The sequence below is a fragment of the Montipora capricornis genome, chromosome 11 (assembly GCF_036669925.1).
Source record: "Montipora capricornis isolate CH-2021 chromosome 11, ASM3666992v2, whole genome shotgun sequence".
In the NCBI taxonomy this organism is placed as follows: domain Eukaryota; kingdom Metazoa; phylum Cnidaria; class Anthozoa; order Scleractinia; family Acroporidae; genus Montipora; species Montipora capricornis.
This window is the reverse complement of record NC_090893.1, coordinates 26743881-26755121: the sequence shown is the minus strand read 5'-3', so window position 1 is coordinate 26755121 and position 11241 is coordinate 26743881. Positions and strand designations below refer to the sequence as shown.

Genomic DNA, 11241 nt, shown 5'->3' with positions numbered 1-11241 from the left:
TTTTAAACCGTTTGCCTTTCAAATTTAAAAGAAATCCGTAGGTTAAAAAAAAATTAGAGACATTTCAAAAAAACTTATTTTTCTGAAAAACTGACCTACAGATTTTGTTCAATTTTAAATATTTTAGAGATTATTTCTAACATTATCTGGTAACGCTGAATGGGAAGATTTCACCGTCGCGTTTTTGCAAAAAAGACAATATATCTTGATTTTAAGGCTCAAAAAAAATGCCTTATATCGTTGCCATGGTAACGTTATTTTGGAGGAAAATGTAATGTGAAAAATCTATGATGAGTACTTAATACCCTGGTCAAATTTTGTCTTGATATGTTACCCTAACCGTATCTAAGGACAGAATAAGTTTATTTGTTTGAAAAAAAGGAGAAACTATTTCGAGCCTCCTTAAGTTGAAACGCGGGTGTGTTGCAGACCATCAAAGTTCGCTCGTTTAACTAGAGTATAAATGTAGCCTTTCAGTTGCTTAATCTTTTTTTCTGTTAAAGGAGTGGGCGCTAGTCACGACCCAACACTTTCGTTTATACAGTAAATGTTTTTCATATTACACAGTAAGTGTTTTATCTAAGTTTGAGTGGGGTAGCGCGTTACCACATAGTGCAAACTACCCGCTGGCGAAGTTATCCGCAAGTAATCCGCGTTTTGGTTTCTTTTTATTTATTTATTTATTTATTTATTTATTTATTTATTTTTTATGTGTTAAAGGAGTGAACGCTAGTCACGACCCAAACTTTCGTTTACCAGCATCGCTCGAGAATTCGCAAAAGGAGGGGCATTTTCCTGCAATATCCTGGAGGCGGCCATCCATGAAGTTTCCTTTTCCTGCACTCCTTTATGCTTTTGTTTGCATAGTGGTACTCTTGGTTTATATTCATTTTTCAATTTTACCTGGACGTTTTAATGGAAATGTGAAACGCAACGATGAAACAACGTCTAGCGACGCACAAAGTGATGGCAAAGAGACCCGCTCAGACGCATCTGTTCTAACGGACTATATGCATTACACGAAGCTGCTTCCAGTACTGGACTTCAGACATTTGGGAAACAAGCGAACGAAAGTACTGTTGTTGATCATTATTAGCACAGCTCCTGGACGATTTCAGAGAAGGCAGGCAGTAAGGGAAACATGGTGGAAACACTGTCGGAAAAACAGGCAGGTACGGAAACAAAACTTTGATACGGTGGTAGTCAAGTCTATTGGGTCTATATTTTCCAAGTCACAGGTTGACACTCAGGGTCTCAATGTGCAATGTACTGTCTTTGAGGGACGAAGACTGTTGCGCTCCCCACCAAATACGACGATTCCGAGGTTCAAAATGCTGTATTTTCGAAATTAAAGACGTCACGGAACTGGAAACTAGGTCATCTTCAACTTCCTTTAGATAAAAATTCAGAAGGCCTTGCGACTTTGATTTAGGAATTTGATGACGTCACTGGGAAAACCATCTATTGTTTTCTTTCTTCTCACGAGTGGGGTCCAGAAGGAAGGTCCATTTTCGGTCCAGTTAGGGGGTCCATGTTTTGTACCATCCCTCCTCAAGACTCACTAAAATCTCCCTTCTTTTCCACGCACGAACCGCAAACATAATCGACCACTGATCTCCCTTCCCCTCGGTAGCATTTCTACCATTTTGGTAAACTAGTTTAGGTTGTTTTGGGGTAAGGGCTGTCTCAACTTAAGAGGTAAACTCAAGGACTCGTTTTGGGACAGCTATCGCTAGCTTTTCTTGCATTTTTGTGGTATTGCATTAAGAAGGATAAGGTAACACTTCGTGGCATTTAATTTGTTATTCTAAGGTTTACGATTACACTTTAACCAATTTTGTTTTTTTTAATATCCTCATTACCATGTGGATGTGCAGCTACACCCCATTATTTTGAAATCGGGTATTTCGAATTCCCCGCAATTTCGAACAAATGTTCATTTACTTTAGTCATAGTTAATCGAGGGACTGGTTATGAAACCTTAGAACCTTAAAAAGCGAGAGCAATGTTGTTGCAATCGATGTTGAATTGACCGTGACCCTGCACAATCGTTTGTTTTCTCTTCGCACGGGTTTTCAAATTAGTTGCACACAATTTAATCGAAGGATTTGATTGGTTATCTTCTCGAAAAAAGGTATGTTTTGTGCAGGGTCAAGGCCAAAAATACAGACAAAAACATGAAACAAAGGAACTTATCGAGTTTCATAACCACCTCCATGCATTGACTATACTTTAGTTTAGCCCCGTTAAAAAGGTGTTTGACAAACTTAAGATGCTGCCAGAACACATTGTGACAATTGTCTGAATTGCACAATCCGCCAGTCCCGGAAATAAACCACAATTATTTAAAAAGTGTTATCAAATATTTATATTCCTGGCCTCATTTGTTCAAACGATGTAAAGTGCTATCCTCCGGATCAAGTGTTAGCGGAAGCGATTGCGCTATCTGATGCATACTGATTCATCTGGTGGATAGCGTTATTCACCTTTTGAACAACTGGGGGCCTAGTGGGAAAGAATGTAGATAAAGAATTTCCCTTTATTCTTTTAGATTTGCAGATAAAGTTACTATCTTTGTTTTATTTAAAACAATGAAATATTATGAAATTTTTGAAAAGTCTTATTCCTCCATCATGTTATAATTTAATGGCGACAATGCGGCCAAGTGGTAATTAGTTGCTTCCCTTGAGATTCGGAGATCCCGGGTTCGAGATCCGTCTTGACCACTGGTTGAATGTGGTCCAGATTGTACCGGGTTCACTTCTCGGCTGCACTTGTAAATAGACTTAAATGATTAGAGTGTAATGTGAAATGCTAAGTTTCTATCATGTTGCTAAGTTTCTATCATGTTGTACACAAAACCATTTCAGTAATCCGGAGAACCGCACAGACCTTAGAAGCGCCGTGTTTTTTTGAACTTGCTTTCCTTTGGCTTTCCACTTCTACCTTTCCTTTTAATCTCATGTAGGTGCTTCGTTTTTCCCTTCAGTGAATCGTCAAGTAAAGTAAAGTGTGCCTAGAGTCGTTAACATTTCATTCAAAGATGTGATGACTCTCATGCCGTCCGATACTGGCGGGCGTAGAACAAGAGTGCTCTCTAGCGACAGTAAATTTTGCGGAAGGCGCATCTGTGTCAAAAACTGTTTTTAATGTGGGCACATCGCTATTGCATGCTAAGCCAAAGGTTCCTGCCAAATTCAAGGGTGCACCCGAAAGCACCACACACTGCTTCATCCTCCGGGCAGATGACAGCTTTTGAATTAAGGAGAGGCCGCCCCGTTACCCGAGACTCAAGTTGACGGTTCCCCTCTGGTTCCTGGTGGACAAAGCCACAGTACCTCTGGTAGTGAAGGGAAAATGTGCTTGAGAATTGTTCCAGTCAAAGACATGATTCTGGGGGTAAGACCGTGAAGACCTACGCTCTTCTAGACAATGGCTCTGACCTTTCGTTTGTGCGATAACGATCTGGTAATGGAGCTTGGAGCGCGAGAAGATTTGAAAACCTTCTACTTAACCACTCAAGATAAAGAAGATAGCCCTAAGGTTAGCCAAGAAATTAATCTAACCGTTAAAGTGCTAGATGGCGCTGACATGATTGAAATCCCAACACTATGGACCGTTGACAAATGAAACGGCTCCTGCGAGACAGCAACCTTTTTGAAGGCACAAAGCAGATACCAGATGATGAGCTTAAGTTGAAGGAAGGCCACTGTGGTAACTACCCGCACCATCCGTAGGTGTCCTGACAAGATCCCGCGAAAATCCAGTTGCATTGGCGGCAGATGTAGAAACTTTTCACCAAATCAGAGTACGACCGGCTGGCCGAGATGCCTTTAGATTTTTATGGTGACCGAACAGTGACGTACACCAAATTCCAGGTACACCTCTTTGACGTCACATCCTCCCCAGTTGTTCCAGTTTTGCTTTAAGAAAAACAACAGAAGACAACAAAGACTAATTTCCCGAAGAAATTATTAAGACTGTTAAAATTAACTTCTGCTTTGATGACTGATTCAAATCGATTAAATCGTCAGAACTACCTGTTGGTCTTGTTAATGATCGATGCTATCTTCTTGCTAAGTGCAGTTTTAGGTTCATCAAGTGGCAGTGCAACAGACCAGAAGTCCATCAGTCCATCCCTGAAGAGGAGAGAGCTCAGTCCTATTTGAACCTCGATTTGGTGAAAAACGCTCTACCAATTCAGCGAGCGTTGGGACTTAAGGACGTTCGCGCCAATTGTTTCAGCGCATCCTTACTGCGCACGCAAATGCACACGCCACGTCATACACGAGCGCGCGCGCTAAGTAATAAAATGAGAAATGATAGGGCAAAAGGCCATTGCTATAGCTTTGCCTGGATTTAACGGTCTTGGACGTTCGGTGACCCCTATTTTTCTTTCCAGAAACGGATTTTATTTACAATTATCTCCACGTTGTCCAAAAATGAACAAAAAGTCAATGTGGGAAGTTAAAAAAAATTCAAGATTTCTGCTCACGGGACATCAAATCCTGCCATCTTGCGGCTGCAAGGCGCGTGAAACTGTGGTCGCTAAATGCGAACTTGATCTTTAAGGAACCTCACCAGTTGACTAAATTCACTTTATAAGTCCACTTAAACAATATATAGCAGAGAAGATTTCACTTCAAAGATTTAATTGCAATATATTTGGGTTTACAGACACTGGCCTTATTCGCTAACGAAGCCCGATTTTGTCACATTTTGGGTGTTTTTCTGGGCATGTTCTCTCCAAAAGGAAGTCGGTGACCCCCCATTTTTTTTACATTTCTGACATAACTAACTCATCATCTTACAGTGGTAAAAGTTTCAGAAAAAAATCAATGTTGAAAAATTTTCGCGGGAACGTCCTTAAGTGGGATATGGAAGGGACAAGTTTATGTTGGACGAGGTTCCCAAGGACAAGCCCACAACTCAGATTGCATAATTTCCCTCGTAAGTTCCGGAGGACACAGTGCGGTCCAGTGGTTAGGGCGCTTGCCTTGAGATTCGGAGATCCCGGGTTCAAGACCTACTCTGACCGCTCGTTGAATTTGTTCCTGGTAGTCCCTGGTTCAACTTCCTAGCTGCACTTGTAAATAGCCAACTGGTTTGCCTCCGGCCAGTCGAGATTCTTAACAGTTGTAGTTGTTGTGTTCTGTTGTTTCGTTGATTGTGTTTCATTGGCCCTGAAAAGCCCCTATGGGGAGCGGTCAAATAAGTATGTATTGTGTTGTATTGTACATGGTCCGCTTGGATTCCTGCCGCCAGTTGTCCTGCCTGCAAAGAAACTGCTTCAAGATCTATGTAGAGAGATACTTGGATGAGATGACCCAATTGGCGACGTCGAGAGAGAAAGATGGGGAAATTTGAAGGAAAAGTTGCTCAGTCTTTCCGGAATTACAGTAAACAGATGCGTTAAACCGATAAACTTTGAAGAACTGAAATATTCTGAGCTGCATAACTTCTCCGACGCTTCTCAGATTGCTTATGGAGCAGTTTCCTACCTCAGAATGGTGGATACAAAGGACAGCATCCATTGCCCGTTTCTCATGGGAAAAACTCGCCTAGCCCACACAGGGTCTATGACTGTTGCCAGTTTGGAATTTTTGGCCAAAATACTTGCCGTACAGTTGAACAAAACCCTCAAGGTAGAATGTGTCGTCGCGGCAACACGATCGATACTTTGCAGGGATTCCATTTGGGTTCTCCCGTATATCCGAAAGACGTCAGAGAGGTTTCACACATTTGTTTCCAACAGGCTGGCCATCATTCACGAGAATTCGACATCCCGCCAGTGGAGATGTTGTGGTTTAGTTTTGCTCTTTGTTGATTTTTTTTTAACCAGCTCAAATCAGCTTATTTATCAACTGTCTGAAAAGGGATTTTTATCTCTTGGGGTGTGGTTTAAAAATAGGGGCATGGCTTTTTTGGGGGTATGAAAACAAAACATCACTGGTAAATTGATCTTTTCTTTTCCCTTTCACCTTTCCCTTCCTTTCCGATTATCCTCACTCCGATTTCCATTCATATGTACATTAACCATACCCCAAGTACTACTACTGCCACACCCTGTCTACAAATCCTACTTAGAATTTTTCTTTTACAGCAAGTCTTACCTTTCTGCCAGAGTTCGAACCACTGCCCTTGATGTATAGTCCGATTACCATCACAGAGCTTTCTCCACTGAGCCACCGTGAACTGGTTAGAAATCCCACCCATAAATGTTAATGCAAATAATTGTTATTGCGTCCCACTCTTTCCTCGGATAACATTCGTAATCATTTGCATAATCATATGCAGGCAAATGCAAAAAAATAGCCTGCGATGTACTATACTTCATTGTTATTTTTGGATTGAAAAAGACCATAATAGGCCCCTTTCGATATATTAAAATTCAGCTTGAAAGAGACGTTTTGAGGACAAAGACAAAGCAAAGTGGATGAGTATGCAAATATTTCTTACATTCATTCCAACATGTTTCTGTTGTTTTTGTCCTCACTGCCTCACTATCAAGCTGAATATTTAATATTTCGACAATGGCTTATTTGTCCTGAAATCCCAGGAGTCATGTCAGAATATTCATAAAAAGTGAACAGTGCTTACTTTTCATTACAATCTCCTACGAACTATGGCTTCAAAATTAACTGTGACGATTCCACTACAAATTGTGTAGACAAAATGGAATTTCTTTCTGCGCTGGACAACCTTAAAGAACAGCAAAAGACAAGTAAATCTGAAATTACTTTATTCGTAGACGAAAATTTCTATGAGCGATGAAATCGAGAAGATCATGACAAAATCAGAGGTACAGATCATCAAGCGAAAAAAGTGGACGGTGAATTCGAACAAAAAAATCATTACTTGTGACAACAAGGTGGGTTTTTCTAAGAGTCAGCTTCATGAAGATCTCTTGTTTGCACACAACAGAGTTTCATATAGAGGGCGACAGAGACAGAACACTGGGTGAAACAGAACTTTGCTGAAGTCAGCCAAAGGGTTATTAACCTCTTTGTGAGCTTATGAACTGGTTTGAAAAAAACAAACTGGTTTGAAAGAAATAAACCGGTTTGAGAAAATTTCAACCAAAAATCAAATTAAACCACAACAGAGACACTTTGATTCCTAGCTGAACCCAGGAGACGACGCCAGTAAAGGTCTCTCAATTGATGTAATGAATGTTATCAACAGATGGTTTAATGGCCCTCAGTTCTTAACACAGAGAGAAAAATCTTGGCATCTCGATCCTACTCTTTGTTAACAAGAATTAAGAGATGAAAATCCAGAGGGTAAAGATGACCTGCAACATTGCTGTTTGGCGCTAACAAAAAAAAAAACTACGGAAATCTACAGATGGGCCTCTGTGATTCAAATCGTGGCTCGAAGTTTGTTAAGGAAGTGAAAACTGAAGAAAAGGTAATATTTAAGCACGTGCAAAGAAATTCCTTCTCAGACGTTGTAAAGATCTTGCAGCGATTAGATCAGTCACAATCCCTACGCCAAATGACCTCTGAACTGGAGAATTTGAAAACACCAAAATCTATACATAAAATTCACCCGTTATTAGTGATGGAATTATACGAGTTGAAAGAAAATAAGAAAATGCACCAGTTGAGTACAAGACCAAGCATCCAGTAATGCTGCCTTACCGCCATCACGTTACAGAATTAATCATTCTTCAGCATCACCAACGAGCTGGTCATCTTGGACAAGAATACGTCCTAGCCAGTCTACGCCAACTATACTGGATTATGAAGGGACTTTGAGCAGTACGTCCGCAGAATCATCGGCGATTGCTTCATTTGCAAGAAACTTGGAGCTGCCAAAGGCAAACAGTTAATGGCTCACTTACCTACCAAAGAGAGAGTGCTACCAGGGAACCCGCTTTTTACACAAGTTGGAGTAGACTACATTGGACCGCTTATTTCCGCCAAGGGCGTTCAAACAAGAAGCGTTGCGGATGCCTGTTTACATGTTTAATGATGAGAGCAGCTTACATTGAAATTGCCAACTCCCTTGTTACAGATGACCTCATCAATGCTCTGCGCCGGTTTACAAATCTCAGGGGAAATCTGGATACAATCCATAGTGATAACGGCACTAATTTTAGAGCTGGACAAAGAGAAATCTGCGAATCCCTAACGAGCTGGAATCAAAGATGGATTCATAGATGGGCGGTGTTTGGGAACGCGTAATCAGATCAGCCTTGCTGGGCGAACAAATCGAGTCTGCTGAATCCCTCAGGACCCTGATGACCACAGCTCAAGGAATTCTCAACAGCAGGCCACTGACTGCGGTAAGTAGCCACCCCAGAGATCTGAAGCCGATTACACAAAATCATTTGCCACTGCTGAAACCTAACCCTAATTTGCCGCTGGGTGCCTTCTCAAAGGAAGATATGTACAGGAGACGTTGCTGGCGCCAAGTCCAGTAATTCTCCGATATATTTTGGAAACGATAGTAAAAGAAATATTTGCTAACTCAGCACGAAAAGAGTGAGTGGTTAAAGCCTCGAGGTTTCCTAGCCATCGGAGATCTGGTATTGATCGTGGACGAAAATTTTGTATCGCGGGAAATGGCCCCTTGGGAGGGTGGAAGAAGTTTTTAGGGGAAAAGACGGATTTCCCAGGTCAGCAAGAGTTCGCACAAGCCTAACGACGTTGATACGGCCTGTCACTAAACTTTGCTTCCTAGAGAGCGACAAGGAATTTTCAGAATAAAAAAGATGTCAACTTTCACACACTTATACTTTTTCAAATCTGAAAACTCCAGACAAACCTTCGGTGCTCCTCTATTTCGAATTTGCGCTACTGGCAGAATTTGATCAGTCAACACCTACATTAAGTTAGTTTATTGCGCCGGGCCGCTGTGTAGCCGCTCTGTAGCCACGAATTCCCGTGTTTTCCGTGTAATTAGTGTTCGTTTGTTTTCTCCTTTCTTGGTTTGCCCTACAAGGTTTTCCTAGTCCATAATTAAACAAATCCTTCTTTGTTTTTGGTCTACCTTTATAACAGTACTTGGCAAGAGAAAATGAGGGGACAGAGAGGGAGGCTCAAGGCGTTGGCCGGGATATGTTATGTCCACGAAAGTTATTTTTAGACGAGCGGAAGTCTTTGTTCTAGCGGAAGTCTGTCTTCTGAGACGTCCGCATGCAGTCTTGCCTCGCTCTCAGGTTCTTAGTGAAAAGAGAAAATGATGGCGCACGTGAAAGGCTGATGAATATATATTTTCTTTCAAACATCGGACAGAGGTTGGCCTGCATGCGGACGTCTCGGAAGGCTTCCGCTCGTCTAAAAATAACTTTCGTGGACATGACATATCCCAAGGGCTGGACCGGGAGCCTCCTTCTCTGTCCCCTCATTTTCTCTTGTACTTGGTTAACACCTTTGTGAGGCTCGTATTGTTCTCTGTGTTTTTTTGGCTGTGGTTGTTTACAGATCTTGTAAGTGCCGTGTTTTTCTGAATTCGTTTTCCTTTGGTTCTCTACTTCTATCTTCCTTGTAATCTCATTTATCTGCTTCGTTTTTTTGTTTTTTTTGATCGCCAAGTAACATAAAGTACCATATCAAATTGGCGTTGTTAACACCAGCCATGTTCGGTAAAAATCAGCGTCGTGGTTGCATGGTAAAAACTGACCATTGCCGGTTAGGCTAGTCTTCCAGCATCTTAACCTCCCCACCACCGCTGTTGTTGCTGACATTTCTATTTTTTTTCTATCAGGTTAAATGTTTCTTCGTTACCCACGGCTTTATTCCGGACAATGCAAAGCGCGATGTTCTTTTACAAGAAAGAAATCAGTACAAGGATATAGAACTACAGCCGTTGCTGGGTTGGGAGTTCGGACTGCGCTTTCTCCACCAAATTAAATGGGCTTACGCGAAGTTTGACTTTCAATACCTTCTTAGACTAGACGATGATTACTTCCTTTGTCTAAAGAGACTTCTTGCTGAACTGCCAATGCGACCAAAAGAAAATCTCATCTGGGGACATTTTCATTGCGAATCAGGCATAACATTTATAGATGAATCATTCATGATATTCACGCCGGATATCATTTCTAAATTCTTATCACAAAATAAAAGTACAATGCTATGTCATCCGCACGCCGATCAGCAGATTGGCTTATGGTTAAATGGCATTCCAACAAAACAGTTTATCCACGACTCAAGGTTGTATCACCATCCGCCAGCCTCATTTAATCCAAAGTTTAACAACGTGACAAACGTTTGTGATTCGTATTTAGGGATACACGGTACTTACGAAGAGAAGATGCGATATTTTGGGTCAAACGCGAACGATGGCAGGAAAGAGGAGAGCCGGTTTCCTGATTTCGCATCTCACTGTGGAACTACAAAGTTTGATTATCGTGTTTTTGGAGAGCAATGGAGATATGAACCTAAACTTTGCAAGGACAATCCCAGATGGGACGCAGGGAGACGCATGTACGTTGGCCGAGAAAATCGTCCAGCTTGATCGATTGTGGTAACTAATTTTTGCGTGCAGCTGCCTTCTCGTCTAAAAAGGATGTAGGATGTTTGTGTCAGCACTGTGTTTCTTTGGTAGAGGTTTTAGTTGAATTTTGCCAATTAGTTTAATGTAATAAATGCAACATGAGCTTTTTTATTATTTCAGCGTAGATTATGGATTTTCTTTGTTTTGAAGTGCGGATCGCGGAAATGAACTTGGCAGTCTGTTTCAACTTTTTTTCTGCATGACCTTAGAACTAGACTAGATTAATGCCATTATCAGTAACACGCACCCCTCAACGATTTTTTTTTTTCATATTAGATAATAAAATTTAGGTGGACGTCAATCAAAGGTTTCCATGACAATTTCAACCTCCCTAAAGAGAACAGGAGTATCGTCACGGAAATGTTTGGTTGACGTCCACCTAATTTTACGTTCGAGATATGAAAAGTCGTTGAGGGGCGCGTGTAACTGATAACCGCTGTAACACATCCTTTACCTTCAATGTAACCGGACTCCAGAAAACTCTATGACCCCAGGATTTCAGCTTCCGGGCAGACAATGCTGACGATGAGGTGACTGAATATGACAGCAGATCTGACGAGGAGGAGAAGGAAACTGACTTTTCAGAACTCGATAGAGGATCCACGTTCTTGTTAGGAACGACTACGTGATTTGGGCGCCAAATAAACAGTAGGCTAATTTCATGACAGGTGTTTCTTTAACGTCACTTAAGGTGGCTAAAACCAGTTTCAAAGCTTTCAAGTAACGCTCTTATTA

The 11241-nt window shown here is 41.3% G+C and overlaps 1 protein-coding gene across 1 annotated transcript; it reads left to right on the top strand.

Annotated features, from left to right (window-relative positions):
- The first annotated feature begins 821 nt into the window (after nt 1–821).
- Nucleotides 822–10467, top strand: LOC138024654 (uncharacterized). Its single transcript, XM_068871871.1, has 2 exons — nt 822–1172; nt 9715–10467. Exons 1-2 carry the CDS (start codon nt 822–824, stop codon nt 10465–10467), a joined length of 1104 nt encoding a protein of 367 aa, XP_068727972.1.
- Nucleotides 10468–11241: the final 774 nt, after the last annotated feature.